Here is a 23,555-nt window from a genome sequence, read left to right as displayed (position 1 = left end):
CAGGTAAGTCAAGTTCAAATCATGACCCCGCCCAAGTCCTTTGCGTTGTTCTGTCTAAATAGTGTCTTCAATCATGTTGCTTTCGTACGGTCAGTGATGATGGCACGTAAATTCAACATCTCTCTTGTCGTGGCTGCCCTTACCCTGATAACGAGGATCCTGCCTGTTGCAGTGGCGCTCCCAGACTCGGTGCTCAGGGCGAGGCATGTTCAAACTCCCGAAGAACTAAGAGATTCATACGACTACATCGTAGTCGGGGCTGGAACCGCTGGCCTTACAATTGCAGATCGTCTGACTGAGCTGCCAGAATGTACGCGTCGGATACCTTGCTTTATGTGTGTCAAAATGCTAATTCATTGTAAACAGACTCTGTCCTGGTGATCGAACATGGAAGGTTCTGTAGGTTGCCAACTTCATTTTCATTTACTTGTTCGGGAGCACTGACTTGCATTGGAAGGGAATCCATCCGACCCCAATGGCGACCGTCAAACTGCGCATTTGTACAATCTCACGTCTGTTCCACAAATAGGTCTAAACAACAGAACCATACCGCTGGGCATGGGCTTTGGCGTGGGCGGAAGCTCAGCTGTCAACGGTATGGCTGTGATGCGTGGCACTGTAAAGGACTATGGCATCTGGGATCAGTTGGGAAACAATGGCTCGAATTGGAGCTGGAAAGGATTGCTCCCTTACTTTAAGAAGGCACCTAACCTCTTCACCTTCTGTCACGAGATGAGTGCCAAGTACTGACGACAACAGGCAATCCATTTTGTTCCCCCGAACCCGGTACTTGCCGCGGACTTCAACATTACGTACGACGTTCAGGCTTGGGGACAGTATAATGACACCCGCCTCTACGCATCGTTCCCAGGCGGTCTTAATCCTGCGATCAGTATGTATTTAAAGCATTGAAGGACCTTCACCTTCATAGCAGGACAGACACTAACATGAGATTGGTGCATAGAAACAATTTACGACGGTCTCATCCAAACGCCAGGAATTCCATTCCCAGCGGACGGACACGCCGGCAACCATGGAGTGTTTTACTACCCATTATCAGTGGATCCAAAGACCCGACAGCGTTCCTATTCGAGAACTGGCCATTTGGATGGTCTGAACAGGCCAAATTATGACATTTTGACAAGCGCACGGGCTACCAAGATAGTCCTGAGTGGTAAGAAGAACGCGGCAACTGGAGTTGAGTGCATCTTGACAGACACACAAATGAGAGTTACTGTGAAGGCCAAGAAAGAAGTTGTGATATCGACAGGAGCCATCCATACGCCTCTGCTTTTGCAACTGAGCGGAGTAGGTCCACGCATGCTCTTAAAGAAGGCCAAAATCCCTGTTAAGGTCAGCCTACCTGGGGTGGGTGCGAACTTTCAAGATCACCCAATCGGACCCCCTATTCGGTTCAACTTCACAAAACCACCCCCACCACCTACCTCGAACTCGACCCATCTCCCGCCCAGCGAAGGACAAGGTCAAGGTCTGGTGGCAGATCTTCCACTCCCCATCGCGGCACCATCTGCCTTTCCCGCCATCGCCTCTTCCCTCGCTCGCCAGGATCCAGCTTCTTTCGCAGCACCAGGCACAGACAGCTCCGTTCTCCGCGGGTACAAAGCCCAAAACAACCTCCTCGCGGAGCAAATGCTCTCCTCGGCCCCCGGCTCCCTCTCCTTCCTCCACTGGGTAATCGGGTATGGTACCGCCCCCGGCGCCAACCCCATCAACTTCCACCCCACCTCCCGCGGTACCGTCTCGGTCGACCCCGACAACATTGACGCCCCAGACCCAGTGGTCGACTACCGCGCCTTGACCAACCCCGTCGACACTGATCTCATGATCGCCTACCTCGAGTTCTACCGCCGCTTCTTCGGTCCCGAGGGCCCATTAGCGGGATATCGCGCTGTCGAGACGGTGCCGGGCGCCAAGGTGACAAGCAGGGAGGATTTGGCGGGGTATATCAGGGCGAACTACATACCGCAAGCGTGGCATCCTGTTGGGACGGCGGCCAAGATGAGGAGGGAGTTGGGTGGGGTTGTGGATGATGAGCTGAGGGTGTATGGGACCAGGGGATTGAGGGTGGCGGACGCGAGTGTTATCCCGATTTTGCCGGGGGGCACGACGCAATTGACGGTTTATGTGATTGGGGAGAAGGTAGGTTTTGTGGTACTCTCATATTCACATATTGCCTCTTGCCCGGAAACTGATTTCATGTGTTGAAACATTTATAGGCTGCCGACTTGATCAAAGAGACATGGAAAGGAAAGGGCGGAAAGGGGGCTTCAGGGGGTAAGAGGGGCGATAAGAACCGATAAGAGTGATAAGTACCTCTATTATAGAGGGTTGAAAAAGCAGAAAAAACACGCACTGCCAATCTTTTCTGTGTTGGTGTATTGACTCGAGTCCACATATCTATGGCTATGCCTCCAAAGAAATCGAGCAGATGAAGCTTCCATTCAGAATCCATGAATATTTCTTGGCCGTCCTGTCGGTTTCTGTTTGGTTTAGCCCCGCCGACAGAGTGGGAATCTCACCCCTGCCATCACAAGTTCTCTGCAAGCCCACAAGCAATCTCACTGTTGGTCAAAAAGAGGGGAAATTCTTGCAAAAGGATTTCTCTCACTTTGGCTTCCCCAAGTCCGAGTGTTACCGACATCCTACTGCATTCCTGTGCCAGCCGCAGTTCCAGAGCATCGGGTCGTATTCTGAAGTGACGTCGAACATGACAGGGTTATTCGCCCTTTTGGGCCTGAGCCTCTCTCAGTTGGCCGGTCTGGTTGGTGCTCTGCTCCTCACATTGCTCTTCTGGAGGCGATACTGCTCTCCAATCAGCGATATTCCCGGCCCATTCACGGCCAGCTTCACCAGAATATGGCACGTCCTTCACATTCTCAAGGGCGACCAAAACTTAGAGCTCATCAGGCTGCATGACAAGCATGGTGGGTGTTCCGCACTACTGGCTGTACAAAAAGCAAACAGCTGATAGATATCTGAAGGTCACTTTGTCCGTATCGCTCCGAATGAAGTCAGCATCAGCCATCCTGACGCGATCAAGAAAGTCCTCGCTTCTCCTTCTCTACACAAAGCCCCTTGGTACAAAGTGATTGCCTTCCCCGATGGGCGTTTCCAAAACCCCATGTCAGCTACTGATCCTGCCGTCAAAAACGAACTGTCTCGCCATCTCGCCCCAGCATACACCCTTCCCAACCTTCTCCGCTCCGAAGAAGCCATCGGCAACACCCTCGAGCTCCTCTTTGACTGGCTCGACAAGTTTAGCTCTTCTAAGAAACCCATCGATCTCGACAAGTTCTTCACCTTTGCCACCTCGGACGTCATCGGCGAGGTCATCTTTTCCAAGCAGTTCGGCTTTCTGAGAGAAGGCAAAGACATCAACAACACCATCGCCAACACACACCCTCAAGCGGCCTATGTCTCCATCGCCGGGTTCTTCCGCTGGTTTCATGTGCTGTTTCTCAGCAACAGATTCATTACCTGGCTGGGAGTGACACCGTGGGGGCACCTTATCGACACGGCCATGACGGCGATCAAAGAGCGGCAGGAGAATCCCAGCGTGGAGAAGTTTGATGCCTTGGCGCACTGGCTCCACATGCTGGAGAAGAGCAAGGGCAAGATGGGGATGCATGAGATACACTCGGCGGCGTTCAACGCTGCGGCTGCGGGGAATGAGACGGTGGCGACGGGGCTGCAGGCGTTTGTGTACTACATGATTCGACACCCCACTGCGTGGGCAAGATGCAGGAGGGAGACTGATGCTGCCAAGGTTGGGACTGTCGGTGGTAGATCAGTGTCATTTGCGGACGCCCAGCGTTTGCCGTTCTTACAAGCGTGCATCAAAGAGGCGCTGAGAGTGTTTGGTCCTGCGTCGATGGGGTTGCCGAGAGTAGTGCCGAAAGGAACCCCCTTGGTGATTGGAGACAGAAGCATTCCTGGCGGCACTACCGTGTCCGTGAACGTGTGGGTGATTCACCACAGTAAGGAGATCTGGGGGGAGGATGCCAGGATGTTTAACCCTGACAGATGGCTCACTCCTGACGCGGCGAGGTTGGAGAAATACTTTGTGCCTTGGGGTTTTGGGTACGCCTCGTGTCCTGGTCAGAATCTTGCAAAGATTGAGCTCAGCAAGATATGTGCGACTTTGGTCAGGGATTATGACTTTGTGCAGGTTGACAAAGCCAAGGAGTGGAGGTGGAAAGCCTACTTTACCGTTGTTCCAAAGGACTGGCCCTGTTACGTTGCGAGGAGAGAGCGATGAGAGTCGGTGTCATGGAATATACCTTCTCTTGCTCCTTCCTAAATATCTCCTGCTCCTTCTCATCCTTTCTCGTTCCCAGGGTTTCTCTTTCCATTGTCTGACCTGACCCACCGTCGTCCCTTCCCATTTTGGCTCTTTCTCCTTTGGCTCTTTTCCTATATGGTGTCTTCCACAAATGCTCTTTCCCCATGCACACCGTTCCTTCCTGCAACGACAACATGTGGAGCTGTTGGCTCCCTTACCCTTTTACCACTTTACCACATATGCACATTAGCACAATAACACATTACCCCGGCCCTTTCCATCACTTTTCCCCTTGCACCTCAGTATTCGGGGGCCCAATGGCCAAAGCACCATAGATGTCCATCCTCATTGGAAACGAAATTGTCTGATCACATGGTTAGTTTGCAAGTCTCCATTGGAACGTCAACAATCGAGGAAAATCTTACTCAGCTCAAGCTCACTCCAGTCTTGCTGACCAGCGGCGTTGATGCACATGCAGTTCAACCGACTGTTCTTTGGTGCTCCGTCATATTGGAGGCCGCCTTGGCTGCACATGCCACATGTAGGATGGTAACCACCCCTAGACGCTTGCATGTCAGTACTGAACTAAATTCAAACAAACGTGGCCATCAGCTTACATATTCCACGCGAGCAGATTCCCGTTGAGGTTGGTGATGCACTTGTTCATGTCTTGCCTTGTCCGCCTCCAACCACCACTCTTGGTTCTGCATGTCGCCACCATGTATCGGTCACCTTCCATGTACCAATCCTGGTTGCAACTTTGGAAGAAACCACCACCTTGAGCAAGAGCGCCACCAATCTCGGTCAGGAGCACGGTTGTGATACCAGAGAGTGTCGAGAACTTCATGGTGAGTGTCGAGGAAGCGGTGGAAGCAGAGAGGTGATGGACTCAGTAGGGAAAGATAGTTCGGCGGCCCCCCGGGCCATAATATGTATCACGAGTCTCAATCCTTCTGGCATTCTCGATACCCTACAGCCACGCAGCATGAGCCAAGCTGCATCATAATTGCCAACAGCCATGTCTAAGATTCACCGACTTTTCTTGGTAAACCCCAACATCAATGGGAATGATATTGGAGAGTGACATTGGAGAAACCAACAGTGGATGCTGGAGGCCAGCCGATCACGCTTGATCATGCAAGGCTAATGAACTGGGTATACCAAGAGTTGACTAAATTTTGTTGGTGGCAGTATCGAAAGTTATAACCATTATGGAGACCGGATGGCTAATTCCCATACGCGGTATTCACACACCAGGTGAGTGTTTGTTGGTTGAAGGTTGCATTCACCCAACACTCCAAGGTTATCCATGGCTACTAGCAGTGCAGTTGGTGACAGGACGGAAGGATCTTTAGCACACCATCATGTCACATGAAAATGCTGAAGAAAAAAGATATTGCCCATCTGAGTATACAGTAGGGTGTTTCGTGTAACCCTGGAGGTGTGGTGTAGCATCGCGTCTTGGTTTCATGTTGTTGGCTGCTGCTAGTATGATGGATACGTACCTTACCTTACCATTCCTTTTCGGTCCCCATCCCGACCCCGCAAAGAAGGAATAAGGGCTGGGAAGTCGGAGCATGGAGTGCCCTACCCAGGTACACTAACATGCACAAAGTTGGACAATAATCATAACAGAGCCCCCAGGTGCAGTATAGTGTAGATTGGCCGTGGCTACAACTATACTGTTACCCTAATTGCTCGCCTTTGCTCCTTGTCTTGCAAGCCTCCAACCATGGCTACATTGACCACTTGACTCCTTGCCTCCACATTGGGCCTGGCTTGCCAGATCAAGTCTGATAACACTTCTTTGAGGATCCGCCCAAGGTGCCTAATTCCACCCCCAGAAATTACACAGTCTTCATAGGCACCCTGGAGCTCGTCAAACTGTAACCAATCACTTCCTGCGCCTTCGTGAACATGGAAATCCTGGACGTTTTTCACCCTAACCCATTACTTTTCACCGCCTTCTTCATTATCATTATAAACCCGCCAAAGACCCCAAAGACCCCAAAGACACCCAAAAACTTTTATCTAAACCATCATACAATCAAAACAGCATCAGACTTTTGCCAAATTGTCATCCGACTCAGAACCCTCCTCCTTTTGTTTCGAACCACCATTTTCCAACCGCAGCCCAGCTCCCCCTGTCCATCCAAACCACCCCTTTTCCTTTGGCCCCCTCAAAAATATAACCCCCATCGTCACCAAAGCAAACCCAATGTGGAAAATTCCAACATTTGACCAACCGCTCCTGGCATATACAGTGTTCCCGATGCTGGTACCAACCAGCTGTCCGATGAATGCGCAGGCGGTAAAAATAACGTTGGCCCGATTGGCCGGCAGCTCCTTGTACACAGCCGCTCGATAGGCCACACTTCCCAACTGTACCCCAAAGTCGACGCCCAATGCCTGCAGTATAGGTCCCCCGATCTTCAGCACATTCTCGGTGTAGCAGTCCAAGGCAACCGTCACGATGGTCAGCAACAGTCCGTTGATGGTCGAAAACCAAGGCGCAAACCGTTCAATCACGAAATGAGCGTACACAGGGATCAGGATGGTGGTGCCGATGCCGATCATGGAAAAGAGGCCAATGTTGAGGGGTCCAAAGTGGAAGGGTGGGCCGGCGAGGTGGGCTGTCAGAGTTGTCCAGAAGGATGCCTGAACAGCGTTGACCAGGAAGGTCACAAGACAGCCGTAGGCCAGAATCGGTTGTGTGACCATCATGCGGATGATGCTCCCCAGAATATTCATGTATTTGCGGGAGAAGGTCTGGGTGTTGTTGGGGTCTGGTCGTGGATAGTCGGGGAAGAAAAGCCACATCAGGGCAACAAGGATGCACTGGAGGCCGAGAGCAACCCAGTAGATGTTACGCCAGGGCGTATATTGCGTGACGATGCCAGCGATGACACGAGGGACTGCCAGGCCCATCATCATGCCGGCCAAGACGAGGGAGACAGCCGTGGCTCGTTGTGCCGGTGGCGCGAGTGTGCCAATGAGTGGGAGTAGAATTTGAGGGCTCACCGTCACAAAGCCAGTCAGGAAGCTCAGGGTGGTGAAGAGCTCAAAGTTGGAGCTTAAACACAACCCGAGCCAAGTGCAAGTGGTTGCAAGGGTCAGAGTGATGATGAGGGGCCGGAGTCGAAACACGTCCCCGAGGGGGCAGAGGAATAGGATGCCGAGGCCGTACCCGCCCTGTAACAGCTGGGGAATGAGAGCGGCCTTTTCATAGCTGACACCAAAATCGTCGGCGGCTTTGTTGAGGACAGGATAGGTGTAGTACAAGTTGGCGGCCGCCACGGCGCTGGCGAAGGCGGATAGCAAGACAATACCAGAATTGTATCTAAATTCCCGCCCTTGTTGTTGGCGACACCATGGTGGCGTCCACCGATTGCTTCTGACAAATCTTTTGAGAAGGGAGGATTGTGATTCTTTGGTAGGGTTAACGTATGGAGCAGTGTTGACCTTGACGGCGCACCCACCGTGTTCGGCGTGCTTGGTGATGCCAAGCTCACTGCTATCAGAAAGAGACGAGGGCATGGTGAAGGTTGACGAGCCTGGTGCCCCGTATGTAGAGAAAAGACTAGATGATGATACAAAACTGTGGCAAGAGAGTCATCACGATCAACGGTGGTTCAAGACTTTAAATACAGTTCCTTTGGAACGTCAATGTCTGAACACGTCATTACCGAGCTCATCTCGTCGACCTTGGGACATATGATGAGTGCTTCTTTCTTACGAATTTTTTACAGGCCTTTTGCCGTAGTGTTCATGCAACATTTTCTCACCGTTATCCATAATTCGGCATACTTGCAGTGTGCCGAGTGATATTGAAGTTCGTGAAGTGCTCGGCCACAGCACCCTTGCCGAAAACAGCGTGGTCGGCAAAAGTTCTTTTGCCGATGTGGTGGAGACGGTCAAAACACACCGTCGTTCTCACTGCAGCCAAACGAGCCAGGGCCCAGGCCTAGACCACAGGCGATAACACGCTGGGAGGCTACCGATAAGCCCTACTTTCAAGGCCCAAGTTTACGGATACTGTCTGACTCAACTTGCCAACAAGTCGAGAACTGGATCCACGGCGGGACGTGCCCTGTCACTGTCGGCTCCGAGCATCGGATGCTGCACTCAGGCCCGCGCCGAGATGAAGATAGCATCGGGCCAGCACATGACAACGATCGACCAAATGCCGTGTTGGATACAGGTACAGAGAGAAAATGGGTGACCGAGAGAATGACGGGACCTTAGCTCCGAAGATCAAGTCAACAGCGTCAGCCCCCCCGCCCCTTATTGTGCCCCTTTTTCGACCTTTCCACTGATATCACATCTCCAGATGCCATCGCTGCCATTCTCGGAAGGTCAAATGCTCCGGTGAACAGCCCTGCACAAACTGCAAGAAGTCAGAGTTAGAGTGCATCTATCCTAATCGAAATAGACGAGTCCGGGTCGATGAAAGGTTTGCTGGCAATCCCAACCCTTGATGCAACTTTTCAACCAGCAACCGGGCTTACATCTCGGTCTAGATATATCAAGCAACTCGAAGGTGAGAACAAGCGGCTGCGCGCTCAACTTGCACATAGAGCAGAAGTCCCACCTAGTGGCGGTGAATCCAGCGTCAGTACACCATCGGCAGCTCAGGAAGAGCAAGGCCCCAGCCGGGATCGCGGCTCAACTGGGCCCTTCGCTGTCCCGGATTCAACAACTGTCCTTCATGGCTCGACTGATGCGCAGCCGTGGTTCCTGGACATCGATCTTCCCCAGACACCGAAACCAATCAACGAGGCGGCCGACACAGCATTTGCAACGAGGTTCAGACAGGCTCTTTCAGATCCGAGTGACCTTCAATTCTCCCATGTTCCACATAACGAGTACGCTGGTGATGACACCATCATGTCGTTGGCCGAGACACCCTGGCCTTGGCCGAAACCCTCCCGCGCCCGTCTGATCATGAACGTCGCATTGATGCACGCGAGCAGATGTCTGTATATTGTGCGTCCAGGTGAGGTGTTGCGAGCGTTGGAAAACAGCCTTACCGATCCAAACTGGAGGGATCCGATCATGGCTGGCAAGCTGAGGGCACTCTTTGCTCTTGGCGAGCTGTGTTCCTCTAGATTCGTTCCTCCGGGTCAGGTGTTCCCTGGCTTGGGGCATTTTGCACAAGCGTCAAAAGTCCTGAGCTATCTTGGAGAACACCCGACCATGGACTTTATCGAGATACGTCTGATATTGGTAGGCTCATACACTTTGAGAACGGCCTACAGCGCTAACAGACTGGTGCTATGATCAGTCAGTCTACTCATTCACACTCAACCGCATTTATGCCTCCTATACCTTTGCAGGCAGCGCCGTCCGGATGGCTGTTCTCTTGGGTCTTCATCTCAACATACCCCCGACGCAACTTCCAGATCCTGTTCTTCGTGAACACCGAGTCAGAGTATGGTGGACGGCTTACATCCTGGATCGGTCATGGGCGGCTACCCTTGGCTGTCTCCCTTCGATCCAGGACGAAGATATCAGGGTGGACATGCCGTCCAACAAGCTGGTGGAAAAGGACGCCCCGACCAACGGAGACTTTAGCGACGCCGGGTACTACATCGCATACGCCAAGTTGGCTACCATCTCTATGAAGGTCGTACAGTCCATCTACGGCGGAAAGGATCAACCAGCCGATCTCTTTACAAAGGTGCAGCAACGGCTGAAAGAGCTAAAGGCTTGGGTGGAGGAACTGCCACCGGCTTTACACATGGTCACCACTAGCACCACGACATCTTCCTACCCAAATTATGACATGCTTTCCTTGCACCTGAAACTCAATGCGGTAAGTGCTTCTCTCTCCAGTACTGTGGAGGTACCTTACTTAGACCGACCCCGTGTTTTACAGACCATCATCGTAGCCACCCGTCCAATCCTCCTCTACGGTCTGCGTCTCCACGCCGGCAGCTCACCACCAAAGCCGATTCCCGCCTCCGCCAAGACACTCATCGACACCTGTATTCGATGTGCCCGTCATTCCTACCGCATCCTGTCTGAAAGCTGGGTCAACGGTGCTTTTCCGGCCTTGTACCACGACCTGACACAGAGCCTATTCTCAGCACTCACCGTCCTCGCCGTGTCCAGTCTTCTCGATCACGAGGACAGCGCCAGTGACAGGGAGTGCTTCGAGGATGCAGCCCAGCTAATGTCTCAACTCAAAGACAGCGGCAACTTTCCCGCAAGAGAGTACTACCGCCATGTTAAGCTGATGATGGAAACGATCAAAAAGACAGAAGAGAAGAACTCTCGAGCTGATATGGCTGGTCCAAATAACGATGTAAATGCTTACATGGGACATGGGGCCCCGGGTCACTTTGGCGTACCGCACGCCGAGGATAGGGATCAGATGCCTGACATGGGCGGGCTGGAGGTGACTGCTGAAGTTGCTCTTGCCGAACCGTCCTTGGAAGAATTTCTCATGCAGCCGGCTATGGGCATGCAATTCCTGGAGGACCCGTCGAGTTCTGATCTTTTGTTTCAGCAGGGAGGGGGGATATATTGGCCGGAGTTTCATTTTTGAATTCGTGGGTTTAAATTCAGGGATAAGGGTCCAAGGGCTCAGGGGACACGATGTAAACAAACAAATGAAACGTGTATCCAAAAGCTATCAACACTGGCAGGGCGACGTAGGTTCCACACCTTTGATCATGGATCTAGCATTACTGGCCTCCATCTTATCTCTGATAAAGGCGGATCACACCCTTCGCATCTTTGCCATTCTTGAAGTGCTCGTCCCCTCCAATGCCCAAGTTTTTGATGTTGAGGATCGCTAGTGCTGATCGAAAGTCTGACCTGACGGTCAACAACGCAGACCCGTTCTCTTGTTCTGACGGGGGGTTTTCCCAGGTAGTTACGAGCAAGCATGTTTCCTTGTCAACGACTGTTTGCTCGTCCAATATGGCGATGGCACGGTTGAAGATGGGGTAACGCAGGTTTTCTTGTGCGAAATCCCAGATCTCCTCAGCCGTCTTGTTCTTGAAGGGGCAAGAGGTCGGTTTGGAAACAGGTGGGTTTGTTGGGTGGGTTATGCCTTCGGTATTGGTATCATGGATGAGTACCGCTATGGGCATGACCCAAAAGGAATTAGATTGCCTGGTTTATTTCACAGTAGGTAGTGGAATACAGGAGCCCACCGATGTCACCATGAATTCCTTCATTGACAAACTCTGGAGAACTATACGCAGCATGGAAAAATTCGTCCAGGACATCCCCGCGGATTTCAGCAGTGCAAAAAACCGGAATAATATCGTTGAGTAGCGGCATTTTGACCAGTGCCTGCTAATTGCTAACCTCTCGACTTGAACGAAGTTAGCGAGCTAACGTAAATTGAGCACGCAAGTTGCGGTGGGAGATGCGTGCGGGGATGAATGAGTGTCACCACAGCCCGGATCATGGTACGTAATGCACATGCCATGCACGTACGTGTTCCTTGCTATAAAGGATGCTAAATCACAATATAGCAAAAGCTTGACGTATATCATCAGTCCTTCATGCGGAAAAAACGTTTGGACAGAAATAACGGCGGTTTGCGACAGACTCTCGATACAATGACAAAAGCCCTCTCTTTCTATAAACTTATGCTCCCATCAAACCGCTCATCTCTTCTTCCAAACCAGCGGTACTCTTTCGGGATGATTCATCTGCAACAGCAGCACGGGAGCAGCATCCTCCACGATAAACTCCAGTACTCGTTTCCTTGCTTGTGTCAGATTTTCTCCATCTAGAGGAACTGGATCAACCTTCCAATCTTTGAACAGTGTCGCGATCGTGGCCACAAACTCAACCTTGGAGAATTTTCGGCCTGGGCAGTCCCGTACGCCTTCGGACCAGCCAAGAAACGTCCCTTTGCGAGGTGTTATCAGCTCCTCCTCTCCCTTCGGCCCGCTCTTCCTGATCCATCTCGAGGGCCGCCATGTCAAGGAGTCCTCTCCCCACCATCTGGGGTCAGTGTGAAGACAAGAGTAGCTGGGAATGACCATGGTGTTTGCGGGGATAACAATCGCCTTCTGTCCAACCTGTAGCGTTTGTGCGGCCGAGTCTGTCCACTTGGCCAAAGCAACTGGGCTGTACAGACGGATAGTCTCGCACATCACAGCCAGACATCGGTGAAGACGCGGGAAGTCCTTTTCGTAGTCCAGATCCTTCGTATCGCGGTCTTCCAGAACCGCCCGCACCTCTTCCGAAATCCAGTCTTGAACGTCAGGAGACCCTGCCAGGAAGAGCATGGCAAAGGTAAAGGTGTGTGCTACCGTGTCGTGGCCAGCAAACGCCAACATGAACATATTGCCGTACACTTGCTTTTCTGTCAGACCCTCCGATGTCATCCCGTGTGAGGCTTGCACCAATGAGGTCAAGAAGTTTCGCGAATCGGCCGAAGTCGGAGAGGAGGTCCGATTGGAAACCTTGGCCTTTGTCTCCTCGTACATTTTGGTCATGTGGCTCTGAAACACCACGCAAGCATGCTGGAGCTTTTTCAGCTTCTTCGGAAGCCATCTTTCAAGCTTGGCAAGAACCTCTGGCCCCAGCGCCATGATTAGGACACAGTTCTCCAAAATCTCCTGCAGTGTGTCCTTGTAGCTGGTCGTCGATGTGCCGCTTGCTCCCAGCCGTTCTTCATGACCTTGAAACTGGGATGACTGCCCGAATCCAACTTCGGACATGATGCCCAAAGACAGTGTGCGAAGGTCGTCGGCAGCTGTCGTCAAACTCGGCTTTGAAGTCCAGTAACGGTGCATATCGCGGGCGCGAGTAACGGCATCACTCCACACGAAAGCATTGGTTTGCTCAGTGAAGCACGTCGCAATAATCTTTCGTTGCCGCTTCCACTCCGCAGCGTCAACAGTGCCCAGATTTGTCCCAAAAACGTTCAGAGACTCTGCAAAGCCTCGGTTAGCATCAACCCGACTCGACATCCAAGACTTCAAACTTACCCGTCAGCTTCGAACATCTCGGAAAATCGTTCCGTCTCTTGAACATCTCCGTTACCAAGTCAGGGTCACCGAGGTACAACCAGTTCTTCCCAGGAGTCGAGACCATGTACACATCTCCCAGTTCATGATGCGGCTTGTATCTCTCGACGATCTCAAACCCTCGCCAGTTGAATCGCGCAAAGCTGGAGCCTCGCAAAAATGGCAGGTATCGCTTCAGAAAGGCCAGGACTTTCTTATCCATAATCATCCAGAAAGGGTTGGTCTGCTCGATGGGGATAGCTCGGACCGGGACGCCAATTTGAAGGGCGACGATGTAGTTCCAAAGGAGTGAAAGGTAAGTGTATGCCAGGAAAAGAACTATCGGACTGGCAACCGCCCAGAAGGCTGTTGATAGCAGGTCCATTTTGGTGCTTCGGTCAGGAAGACAAGTTTGGCAGAATCAACACGAGCGAGCATGATCGAGGATCAGCGCGTTGTCGTGGTGTATAAAGCGAAGCATCTTGTGGGCCAACTCACAATCTCTTTGACGGGTTGGTCGTCCCTGCATGGTCAGCTTTAACATGCGCCGCTGTCTTGCAGTGTATCGTTGGTGCCTCGGATATTCCCAGGTCCCGCTCGCATCCACTGGTTGGCCTGTCAGTGCAAGGGGTATCCACCAAAGGTACCAACACCACGTTGTTGGGCCACGGCGCAGCATTCAAAACACGCAAAGTGGACGCTTTGGGAATGGTAACAAAATATTAGGTATCTAGTATTAATGGCGACGTGGTAGGTAGACCCACGATCAACACCTAAATGCTTACGCCTTCTCTGTCCCGGCGCTGGCATAATCGCTATCCGACGAGTAAAATCTCTCAAACGTCTTCTTCTCCAGGTCTTCCTCCGAACTCCCCTCGCCCTTCCTCACCATCTCACCCTTCTTTCTCAGGTACCTTCTCTTGCCCCACTTGTACGTTTCGGCCGCCAAGAAGAAGAAGATGGTCACGCCAAAGACAACACCCCACTCCTTGTCGATGCCCTTGTGCAAGAACACGTGGTCGTTGAGCACGGGAATGTACAGCGTCGGGAACGTGCAAAAGAAGCCAGCCATCACTGACCAAAACAGGAACGGGTTTCTCCACAACTTGTCGGCCCACTTCTTTGTATTGTTGAAGGCGCCGTGGAAGAAAGAAAGACGGCTGTCGACGAGCTCCCAGGCGAAGAAGACGAAAATCCACATCATGGCCGTGTAGCAAGTCGAGCGAGCGCGGAAGACACCTTCGCAAGATTCCGAGTAGCGCAGGTTGCAGTCGTGACCAAAGTTGCCGTCGTACATGCCAAAAATGACAGCGATGAAGGCAGTGAGCAGGCAAATGGCCATGATGAGGCCGTAGGCAAACAAGTCAGAGATGAACTCGGGGGTAAAGACACCGTATTTGAGCTGTCACGTAAATGTTAGTCAAATTTCCTTGCACATGTTGATACCGTAGCGACGAAGGGGTGCAGAAAACTTACACTCTGGGGGGGTCTCTTGAGAATGTGCTTGGAGGCAGACTCGAAGCCGAGGCCAGTCTCTGTGAAGGCTCCAGCTACCAGCAACATGAACAAGATCTCCACTGGGGTGATCTGGAAGATGGAGATGCCGGCGGAATCCTTGTAAGCCAAACCAACCATTAATGTGGTGACGAAAGCTACGTTGGCCGACAAGACGTGAAGCATGAACTTCTGGACGTTGTCAAAGATACGGCGGCCCTCCTCCACAGCGTTGAGAATACTGGCGAAATTGTCATCGCTCAGCACAATGTCAGAAGCCGACTTGGCAACATCACTGCCACCCAATCCCATAGCAATGCCAACGTCGGCTCTCTTCAGACTGGGGCTGTCGTTAACACCATCGCCAGTCATGGCAACGAACTTGCCACGCCTGTGAAGAGCGTCGATCATCCTGACCTTGGTAGAGGGTGCACATCTGGCCACCACGAGAGGCAGCTCTGGCAGCTTGTCTAGCTCGTCATCCGATAGCTTGTCAAAATCATGCGCGGCCATAACCAGTCCCTGGGCGATATCAGCTCTGACGAGCTCCATCCTAGCAGGCAAGATGCCAACCTCAATCGCAATAGCCCGTGCGGTCTCGGGGTGATCACCCGTCAACATGTGAACTCCGATGCCGGCCTCGTGGCACTTGAACACACTGGGCCGTGACTCTGGTCTCGGCGGGTCGTAGATGCCAACCAAGCCTCTGAAAACCAAGTCATGCTCAAACTCCTCGCGCTTGAGCAGGCCACGGCGGGACTCCTCCTCCGAAACAGGTCTGACACCGCCCTTGTTGGCAAGGGCGAGAACGCGAAGACCTCTACGGGCAAGAGCTTCCATGTTGGCCAGGGTGGTGGTCTTGAACTCCTCGGTCATGGGAGCAACAGTGCTGTCATCGTTGCCAACAGACACGGAGACACAGCTAGACAAAACGCGCTCGACGGCACCCTTGGTGAAGATGTGCACCAAGCCAGTGGACTCACTCTCGGCCAGGATAGACATCTTCTTGATAGATGAGTCAAAGGGGAACTCAGCCAGCTGCTTCCAGCCCGAACCGGCCTCGATGCCCAAGCCGGAGCGGCCAAAGCGAGTCGCAAAGACCTGCATGGCGATCTCGGTTGGGTCACCGTTGGCCTTCCACTGGTTGGAACCATCTTCGTTGTCTGTTCTGATGACCTTGGCCAGGTTGGCAAGGGAGGCAATGTCGAGGTAGTGAGCGAGAGAAGGGTGAGACTCGTCCTTGGGGCTGACGGCTCTTCCATTGTCGGCAGAGCGTCTCATGTTCCGGGGCTCCGCGTCGGTGAAGGCGATGGCTCCAGCCTCAGGGTTGTAGGCGTCGTTGGTGTCAATCGAATAGGTGCCAAAACCGGGAATCCAGGCCATACGGGTTACCATCTTGCCCTGGGTGAGGGTACCAGTCTTGTCGGAGCAAATGTTGGTAACGCCGCCGAGAGCTTCGAGAGAGCGCATGTTGCGGACAACCACGTTGCGCTGCACCATAACCTTGGTTCCAGCGGCCATGGTGATCGTGAGCACAAGAATCAGGGTCACCGGAAGGGTACCGATGGCTGTGGCCACGGCATAGATGATGACATCGTTTCTTGCCTTGAACTTATTGGCCGCGAGAATGATGATGGCGCACACGATGGCAAACATGAAGACGTAGTGAAACAGCTGCGACAGCTTCCGCTGGAGCGGGGTACCGACTGTGACTCCAAGGAATGCGCCGATCCAGTCCCATGTCTTTCCCAGAGCGAAAGAGAAGTAGGCACCGATCGAGGCCTTGCCGTTTTCGTCCCGTTCCAGCTTCCGCTTCTTGGTTCCATCATCATCGAGCGCGGCGGCGATGGCTCCGATCTCGGTGAACATGCCAGTTGCGAAAACAATGGCCTTTCCGCGACCCTTGGTCAAGACGCTGGACGAGAAAACGATGTTGAGACGGTCTCCAGGGCCGGTATCGGCATCTTGGTAGACTTCGTCGGGGTACTTTCGGGCAGGGACACTTTCGCCAGTGAGGAGCGCCTCATCTGCCTCAAGGTTGACGGCTTCGATGATGCGGGCATCGGCGGGGACACTGTCGCCAACCTTGAGCTCGATGATATCGCCGGGAACCAGCTTGCTGGCTTCAATGGTGGTTGTGGCGCCATCTCTGACCACGCGGGCGGTGGCAGAGTTGAGAGACTTGAGAGAAGCAATAGTTCTGGCAGCTTGAAGATCTTGGAAGAAGCCAATAACAACGTTGATGGCGATCAGGCCAGCCAACACACCACCTTCGATCCAGGCCTGGATACCAAAACTGGCAGCAAGGGCTAGCAGGAGGATCTAGAAGGAGATGATTAGCGTTCTACTGCTAGACTCTTTTGGCAAGATACCGTACGTACCAAGGTCATGGCGTTGAAGACCTGGGCAAAGAGAATCTCGAGGGGCTTGACACCCTTTTCCTTGCCGAGGTCGTTGGCGCCATATCTGGCCAGGCGCTCAGTTGCTTCCTGGGAGGTCAAGCCCGTTGTCGTGTCTGTCTGGAGTTCCTGAGCAACCTGGGAGGCAGAAAGGCAGTGGGCAGGGAGAGAAAGGGGCTCGTTGGCTTGGCCCGAGACATGCCCCTCGATTTGCTGCTGAGGGTTCGCCATGGTGGGCGGCAGAGCCAAGATGGCAGATGAACGGCGGGGAGCGAAAATGTGTGATCCGGAACTTGGCTGGGGTGCTACATCGAAAGATTCGAAGGGGTGGAAGTTGGCAAGACTTTTGGGATGACAGAAAGGGGCGCCGAGGACGCCATTATATAACAGCAACATGTCCCGTCTTATTAACACTCTGGACCCTCTGGATGTTTTCTCTTCCCCCGTTGGTCCACCACTGAAGACGTAGAGGAGTCATCCCGGGCCGCCTGCGAAAGTTGCCCATCGCCTAGCTCGGCGTATCGCGAGCAAGAGAAGGAGAATCACAGAATGTCTGGGCAGGAAGGGATTCGCAGCTCTTCTCCAGCCCGAACCTGGCAGCCAAGGCGCAAATGGCCACAGACATTACGTACCAGGTTGAGAGAATTGTGGGTTTGTGCTGGGCTTTTGCGGGGCCGGTTGGAGGCGGTGGAGCCGGTTTTGAGAAACTGGAAACGCAGGACGTGTGTTTTTACTGCCGCTTTGGGCAGTTCTTCTGACACGGCCATCTCGTAGGGCTGGCTGCCATGCTCGACCGCCTCTTCACTTAATCGCCCTTTCTCGCGCCTTCGATATTGACCATGCTCTGACATGTCTACAGGTGCCGACTCATTCTTTTATGTCAAGACGCCGCGCCGTGGGGCCCCCCTTCGCTCACACTCCAACATTAAGCCGGAGAGAAGGCCTTGGCAGCGCCTTGGTAGCTCAAAAGAGTGGGGTATTTGTAAGGGAACTTCCTGTTTGGAAAGGCCACAGAAGAACGCAGGTTCGTTCTGGCCGCCTTCCACGCGCTCTCGGCGCTCAGGAACAGGAACATCAATTCCTTTTCCCCTCAACTCATCCGTGAGGAAGAAGAGCATGCGACACTCGTCAACACGTGTAATACCCATTAGTCATGGTTCGAGCCTATTATCGTTATCTTTGACCGCCGGTGAGTAACGAGATCGATCATAGAAATCCAGGCTCATAGGTAGTACGCATAATCGAGTCGCCAAGTTCTTGGGGGCCAAGCCTCAAAATTTCAGAGTGAAACCAGAGATTCAGCAAGTCGAAAACGAAAATTTGAGCATCGTCTATCGAAATCTGCACGTAGACTGGCGGTGCGTGGCTAGGTATGCTGAACGGTGGTTAAAAGGGGGAAAGTAAACAACCTGTTGTCATCCAACTAGGCTATCTACTAAGGGCTCTCCTTTCTAATCCCACCCACCACGACTGAGAGCCATCCTACTATACCCAGCACTAGAATGCGTGAACCGGACCTCTGCCACCACGTCGATACTCGGCAAAGGCTTCAGTTTGTCGAACCCTCGATCTTCTCGATGCTTGTTCTCTCTGTTCCACAGACCCACGAGTGGCCTGAGAGCCTCCTCCACCATGGCGTCCCTGGTTTTCCGTCCCTCCAAAACAGACTCAATAAACGGCCAAGTTTCACCAGCACTGCGGCAATAGTCGCGCAGTTCGTTCCAGCACCGAAGATCATGAATGCTCACCAGCAGAGGATCGTCGTACCAAAACCTCGCCTGCGCAGCCAGCTTTTCGTTTATCGGTGTTTTGGAAAGCTTGTGATGTTTTTGGCTTGGCAAAAGAACCTTGATTTGATCGTGCTTTGCTGCCAGGATCACCTCGAGCAGTCTCCTCCCCTGCGCGAGGTTGTGGATGGGTCCGTGGCGGTGACCATATGGGAGCTTCAAAACCAGATAACTGCCTTTTGGCAGGATGGGTAGCAGCGACTGTTTGTTCTCGGCGTAAATCTCCTCGAGGACGACGACTGAGCCGTAAAAGTCGTTCCAGGTGTTTTTATACCAGAAGCGGTTCCGATCTTTGAGTGTCTGTTCAGGTGCTGAAGCATGTGCCTGGATGATTTGTCGTGAATTGCGGCAGACGTGAGCCAGTGTTGGGATACGACGGGAAACGAAGTACTCAAAGCGAAACCTTGCAAGCCACTTCCCGTTTGCGTCTTTTGGGCCGATCATGTCCCGTGCTAACTCCAACGAGTTCTGGGCCTGAACCGTGGGTCTCCATAAAGTATCTACTTCATCCGAGTTCTTCCACACTTCAATCTGCAGTTCCCTGGGTAGTTTGTCGAAAGGAAAAGTTGGGGTAGCATTGGTTTGGGTGATAATTCTGCGTGATCTCAAAAGCATGGTAATGGCTTGGTCGTGAAAGGTGTGGTGGTAAAAACCTTACGGTGCAACAAATTCCCTTCAGTTTTTAAATGCTGCCCTTCATGATAGGGCGCAGCCCGACCAAACGAGGTTGAATAGTTTGAGGGGGCTGATGCTGAAGCTAAGTGAAACCATGCCGTTCTGGTCTACACAGCCTCACTGGCACACCAAAAGGCTTTCCTAAGCCAGTCAACCTATCACAGTCTGGCTTGGGCTTATACAGCAAGATCACATTCATACAACCATTTGTAAAGTTTACAAAGCATGTAATCACGTCTGAACTGTACCACGTAGGTCAAAGGAGCGTTAATAGTATACAGCTATATATACAGCAATATTACCTCCTCACACCCCTAACAGAGTCAAAAAAAGCCGAAAAGGAAAGTCCAAAGATACCCAAAACAAATCGCTGCGCAAACGACAATTCAGTCAAGACCGACAGCCCCCGCTTTATACAACAAAAAGGTGCTTAAGGCTGGACGCCAGCAGGGGTGTTGCAGAGGACACCCTGGTCGAGCTAGTGGAAGTGTCAGTTAGCATAATGTCTTTTGTAAGATCCCGAGGCAATGGTGACTTACGACAGGGAGAGCGCAGCAGCGGGCACGCTGGCCGATGGCCGAGCAAATAGCGCTGAAGGTATCGGCGTCGGTGGGAGTCTCGGGGGCTGCCAAGTTCAGAAAATGTTAGCTCAAGGTTGGGAGAGTCGGGACAAATCTGGGGAACGTACGCTGGCCGCAGTCGAGGTTCACAAGACCGAGAACGTCGGTAGCACAGCACTGGGCCGAGCCGTAGATGCCGCTGCAGGGGATGTAGGGCACTTGGCGAGACTCGACCTCCTTGGCAGGGAGGGCAGAGACGAGGCCAGTGAAGATGGCAGCGGCGATGGCGAAAGTGAACTTCATTTTGGCGGTTTTATTTGAGTTGAGATGTGTTGTTGAAGTGCAGGAAGGTTGTAGTAGAGATTGTTTGCTTGTGGGCTTGTTTGCTTGTTTGCTTGAGTGTGTGGAGGAGAGAAGAAGTTTGATCTAGAGGGAGGCAGAAGCAACATCTTTATATAGATGGCAGTGTCGCATTCCCGTTCGCCTTTGCACTCCCGCATCAATAGCTGGTCATCGCTGACTTTTTCCAAGCCCATGTTGTGGTGGTAGAATCACCGTCATCTCCATCCTATACCTGCTTGGTGCCGAAACCCGCCCTGGGCCAGTTGTAAACATCCAAGACATGTTATGGCGTCACAAGGAAGGACAATGCAACACGAGCCTAGGGACAAGGGGGGGAAAAAAGCCACGGCACATGCAATGATCTCAGTTGCTATGACCGATGATCTTGATTACAAGGGTGTTATAAATGGCATCTTATAGCTTGGGTAAACACCTCACTGGCTGTGTGGTTCTCAAGCCACTGAAACTCGTTCAAGTGGCTTGGAGTGGCGAGAGAAGCTTGCGAAAATGCTCGATAAGTGATGTTTACAAAGGCCGAGATAATCAAGAGGCAGCCTGTGCCACAAAAGAACCCCTTTTCTGCAATAGAATCACGACATCATCCGGGAATCTGGATGTGCCGTCCGCAAGCACATGGTGGAAAGGATAGAAGGAGGAATGGTACCCACCAGTATCCAACTAAATCGTCCGGCTGTAAGCTCGCCTGCATTGATGTCGGGTCCGGGTATAGGAACCCAATCCCCGAAACACAACGGTGGTGCAGATGGCAGTCATGACGCACAGCATAAGCCCCGGGTATCACTGAGAAAGTTCGGTTCCAGAATATAGGGTCTTGGCGATCGACGTCACTTGTGCCTGGATCAGGTTACAAGCTCGCCACAACAACAAAAGCAATTAACCTCCGATACTCTACTGGCTGCTCACTATATACCGATCAATAGAAAGCCTGGCACACCAGGACATTGATCGGTTATCTCTGAGAGTGTTGATAGCCAAAGGAATATCGACTGAAAGGGAAATGTACACGTCGATGATGAGTGGTCCACACTTTATCCGGTAGGCAGTAACGGTGATTCTCCTGGATGTAAACATAGTACGGGCTGGGACGTGTCAGGCAGGGGTGGATGAGGGGGGCGAAATGGGACGCCCAAGGCAAAAATCTCAACAGAGGTTACATCTGGAACACTTCATTTAAAAATGTAAGGCACGATCAAACCTGTGGCCAACCCTGCAGCCCGCATTGATGAATAGGAAAGAGTTGACGTCGCTCTGCTACCTTGTGGCAGGAATAAAACCTGTCCAGGTACTGCTCGGCACACTCAATCACCTCCTGAAGAGGAAGTCGACGCCCGTTTGGCGCGCAAGAAAGGATGCATCCAGGGGAGGATTCTAGCTTTCCATAGCAGAACTTCTTGATTCTAGAAAGAAAACAGGCCGAACTCACCAACTCTATAGGATACCATATAGTCTGACGTCGCCACAGAAGCTGATCATTATCCTACTATGGGCTTTTATTCAGCTCCTTCTGTTGCCCACCCTGTCACCGAGGTTACATTCAACCTAAATTATCTCCGGCATCACTTTCCAACCGCTTCTATTTGACTGCCTACTGTTGGAGGCCGTGGAGGCCCCATACCAACTTCAGTTGTATGTGAACTCCTGTCCGACTTGCTTCTCGCTCAGCTTCCAAAGCCTCTCAGCCTCCACCGGGCTTGTGCCCCAGGGCTTCACGGTCTCGGTCCAGGGATCGGCAACATGCGCGTCCTGAAGATAAGCACCGTTGTGCTCTTTCAAGCTGGGGTGGAAGGCAGCAAAGACATGGGTGGCCACGCCCTGATCATGTGTCTTCCACTTCAGACCGTCCTCCCATGCTTCCCTGTTTCCCAAGGTCTTATCAACAGAATCTGGTTTTTTCATGGTTAGCTTTGATTTTGATTTTGGCTCAATACACCGCTCAGAGACAACCGAGAAGACATACTCAACAAGGCAACATCACCGCCCGTCCAATCGAGAGCATCTCCCAGGTTGGTACCGATGACGCCGGGGTGCAAGCTCACAGCTACCAGCCCCTTCTTTCCCAACTTCTCGGCAAACGATAAAGCCATGAGCATGTTGGCTGTTTTGGCTTGGCCGTATGCAATCCACTTGTTGTAGTTCTCGCCACGCTGTCGAGCATAGACACTTCAGCATGCCGGTCAGCTTTTCGACTTCTGGTGGGAAGCACTCACATGGAAGTCATTGTCGTCAAACCTGACAGGACTGAAACGATGGGCATCACTGCTCACGCTGACAAGTCTGGGTTCACTGCTCTTGAGGAGCTTATCAATGATCAGGTTGGTAAACAAAAAGTGGCCCAGATGATTGGTAGCGTATTGACTTTCATAACCATCTGCAGTCAGTGCGAATGGAACAGCCATGATTCCGGCATTGTTGACAAGGACATCGATGTGCGGCACGTCGTCCCAGGAATTGACCTCGGCAGCACCCTCCCGGACTGAGGCCAGGGAGCCCAGGTCCAGCTTCAAAACCCGTGTCTTGACATTGGGGTGGGCCTTGGCAACGACCTCGGCAGTCTGTTGCGCCTTGGTCGTATTGCGGCCGGTCAAGATGAGAAGAGCGGGTTCAGCTTCCGCGATAAGCTGAACGAATTGTGCCCCCAAAGATTTGGGCGAGACGCCAGTAGTGAGAATAACCTTGCCTTTGATCTGGGCGGCAAATTCGGTGACCAATTCGGAGCCGGTCGTTTCAGCGTTGTATTGAGGTGCCATGGTGACTTGGGGAAATGGTGCGAATGAAGCTTCGAGTGAATGATTATATCGGCAAAAACAAAGCTGATGTTGACAGCGTATGATGATGAGATCAGTTCGGCTTAACTGTCGATATATGTCCTCTTTATATCAACGAGGCCAAGCCTGCGAGTGTCCAAGGTGGCTATTCCCATCTATCGACAACTTGTGATCACGCACCAGAGGCGACAGTGCATGGTACTTTTTTTTGTTATTCTCTTCCAAAATGAC

At 52.3% G+C, this 23,555-nt stretch overlaps 12 protein-coding genes across 12 annotated transcripts; 4 read left to right on the top strand and 8 right to left on the bottom strand.

The window, feature by feature from the left end:
• Nucleotides 1-2: 2 nt before the first annotated feature.
• Nucleotides 3-2,321, top strand: QC762_704250 (uncharacterized protein; the record flags this gene model as incomplete). Its single annotated transcript, XM_062893276.1, has 6 exons — nt 3-310; nt 367-399; nt 458-702; nt 760-892; nt 965-2,160; nt 2,238-2,321. The coding sequence occupies exons 1-6, from the start codon at nt 22-24 to the stop codon at nt 2,319-2,321; spliced, it is 1,980 nt and encodes a 659-aa protein (XP_062738860.1). The 5' UTR covers nt 3-21.
• Nucleotides 2,322-2,449: 128 nt separating this feature from the next.
• QC762_704260 (uncharacterized protein) lies at nt 2,450-4,279 on the top strand (the record flags this gene model as incomplete). Its single annotated transcript, XM_062893277.1, has 2 exons — nt 2,450-2,945; nt 3,003-4,279. 2 exons carry the CDS (start codon nt 2,450-2,452, stop codon nt 4,277-4,279), a joined length of 1,773 nt encoding a protein of 590 aa, XP_062738859.1.
• A 396-nt stretch (nt 4,280-4,675) lies between these two features.
• On the top strand, nt 4,676-5,525 carry QC762_0104320 (uncharacterized protein; the record flags this gene model as incomplete). Its single annotated transcript, XM_062884234.1, has 2 exons — nt 4,676-4,844; nt 4,938-5,525. The coding sequence occupies 2 exons, from the start codon at nt 4,676-4,678 to the stop codon at nt 4,946-4,948; spliced, it is 180 nt and encodes a 59-aa protein (XP_062738857.1). The 3' UTR covers nt 4,949-5,525.
• On the bottom strand, nt 4,706-5,150 carry QC762_0104330 (uncharacterized protein; the record flags this gene model as incomplete). Its single annotated transcript, XM_062884235.1, has 2 exons — nt 4,706-4,829; nt 4,921-5,150. 2 exons carry the CDS (start codon nt 5,148-5,150, stop codon nt 4,706-4,708), a joined length of 354 nt encoding a protein of 117 aa, XP_062738858.1.
• A 442-nt stretch (nt 5,526-5,967) lies between the features above and the next one.
• On the bottom strand, nt 5,968-7,989 carry QC762_704270 (uncharacterized protein). The gene is made up of 2 exons (XM_062893278.1): nt 6,368-7,989; nt 5,968-6,229 (listed from the first exon to the last, which is right to left on the bottom strand). The coding sequence occupies exons 1-2, from the start codon at nt 7,838-7,840 to the stop codon at nt 5,981-5,983; spliced, it is 1,722 nt and encodes a 573-aa protein (XP_062738856.1). The 5' UTR covers nt 7,841-7,989; the 3' UTR covers nt 5,968-5,980.
• Nucleotides 7,990-8,358: 369 nt separating this feature from the next.
• Nucleotides 8,359-10,915, top strand: QC762_704280 (uncharacterized protein). The gene is made up of 4 exons (XM_062893279.1): nt 8,359-8,570; nt 8,634-8,756; nt 8,824-9,529; nt 9,588-10,915. The coding sequence occupies exons 1-4, from the start codon at nt 8,518-8,520 to the stop codon at nt 10,851-10,853; spliced, it is 2,148 nt and encodes a 715-aa protein (XP_062738855.1). The 5' UTR covers nt 8,359-8,517; the 3' UTR covers nt 10,854-10,915.
• A 37-nt stretch (nt 10,916-10,952) lies between these two features.
• On the bottom strand, nt 10,953-11,596 carry QC762_704285 (uncharacterized protein; the record flags this gene model as incomplete). The annotated part of the gene is made up of 2 exons (XM_062893280.1): nt 10,953-11,393; nt 11,467-11,596. The coding sequence occupies 2 exons, from the start codon at nt 11,594-11,596 to the stop codon at nt 11,008-11,010; spliced, it is 516 nt and encodes a 171-aa protein (XP_062738854.1). The 3' UTR covers nt 10,953-11,007.
• A 332-nt stretch (nt 11,597-11,928) lies between these two features.
• Nucleotides 11,929-13,666, bottom strand: QC762_704290 (uncharacterized protein; the record flags this gene model as incomplete). The annotated part of the gene is made up of 2 exons (XM_062893281.1): nt 11,929-13,208; nt 13,264-13,666. 2 exons carry the CDS (start codon nt 13,664-13,666, stop codon nt 11,929-11,931), a joined length of 1,683 nt encoding a protein of 560 aa, XP_062738853.1.
• A 396-nt stretch (nt 13,667-14,062) lies between these two features.
• QC762_704300 (uncharacterized protein) lies at nt 14,063-17,570 on the bottom strand (the record flags this gene model as incomplete). The annotated part of the gene is made up of 3 exons (XM_062893282.1): nt 14,063-14,683; nt 14,758-17,097; nt 17,157-17,570. The coding sequence occupies 3 exons, from the start codon at nt 17,568-17,570 to the stop codon at nt 14,063-14,065; spliced, it is 3,375 nt and encodes a 1,124-aa protein (XP_062738852.1).
• Nucleotides 17,571-18,625: 1,055 nt separating this feature from the next.
• QC762_704310 (uncharacterized protein) lies at nt 18,626-19,576 on the bottom strand (the record flags this gene model as incomplete). The annotated part of the gene is made up of 1 exon (XM_062893283.1): nt 18,626-19,576. One exon carries the CDS (start codon nt 19,574-19,576, stop codon nt 18,626-18,628), a length of 951 nt encoding a protein of 316 aa, XP_062738851.1.
• A 298-nt stretch (nt 19,577-19,874) lies between these two features.
• QC762_704320 (uncharacterized protein) lies at nt 19,875-20,963 on the bottom strand. The gene is made up of 3 exons (XM_062893284.1): nt 20,325-20,963; nt 20,176-20,261; nt 19,875-20,114 (listed from the first exon to the last, which is right to left on the bottom strand). The coding sequence occupies exons 1-3, from the start codon at nt 20,497-20,499 to the stop codon at nt 20,067-20,069; spliced, it is 309 nt and encodes a 102-aa protein (XP_062738850.1). The 5' UTR covers nt 20,500-20,963; the 3' UTR covers nt 19,875-20,066.
• Nucleotides 20,964-21,705: 742 nt separating this feature from the next.
• QC762_704330 (uncharacterized protein) lies at nt 21,706-23,306 on the bottom strand (the record flags this gene model as incomplete). The annotated part of the gene is made up of 3 exons (XM_062893285.1): nt 21,706-22,442; nt 22,517-22,703; nt 22,767-23,306. The coding sequence occupies 3 exons, from the start codon at nt 23,304-23,306 to the stop codon at nt 22,180-22,182; spliced, it is 990 nt and encodes a 329-aa protein (XP_062738849.1). The 3' UTR covers nt 21,706-22,179.
• Nucleotides 23,307-23,555: the final 249 nt, after the last annotated feature.

Source organism: Podospora pseudocomata, chromosome 7 (genome assembly GCF_035222375.1).
Source record: "Podospora pseudocomata strain CBS 415.72m chromosome 7, whole genome shotgun sequence".
Taxonomy (NCBI): domain Eukaryota; kingdom Fungi; phylum Ascomycota; class Sordariomycetes; order Sordariales; family Podosporaceae; genus Podospora; species Podospora pseudocomata.
Note: the sequence above shows the minus strand (reverse complement) of the source record. Positions and strands in the feature narration are given on the sequence as shown.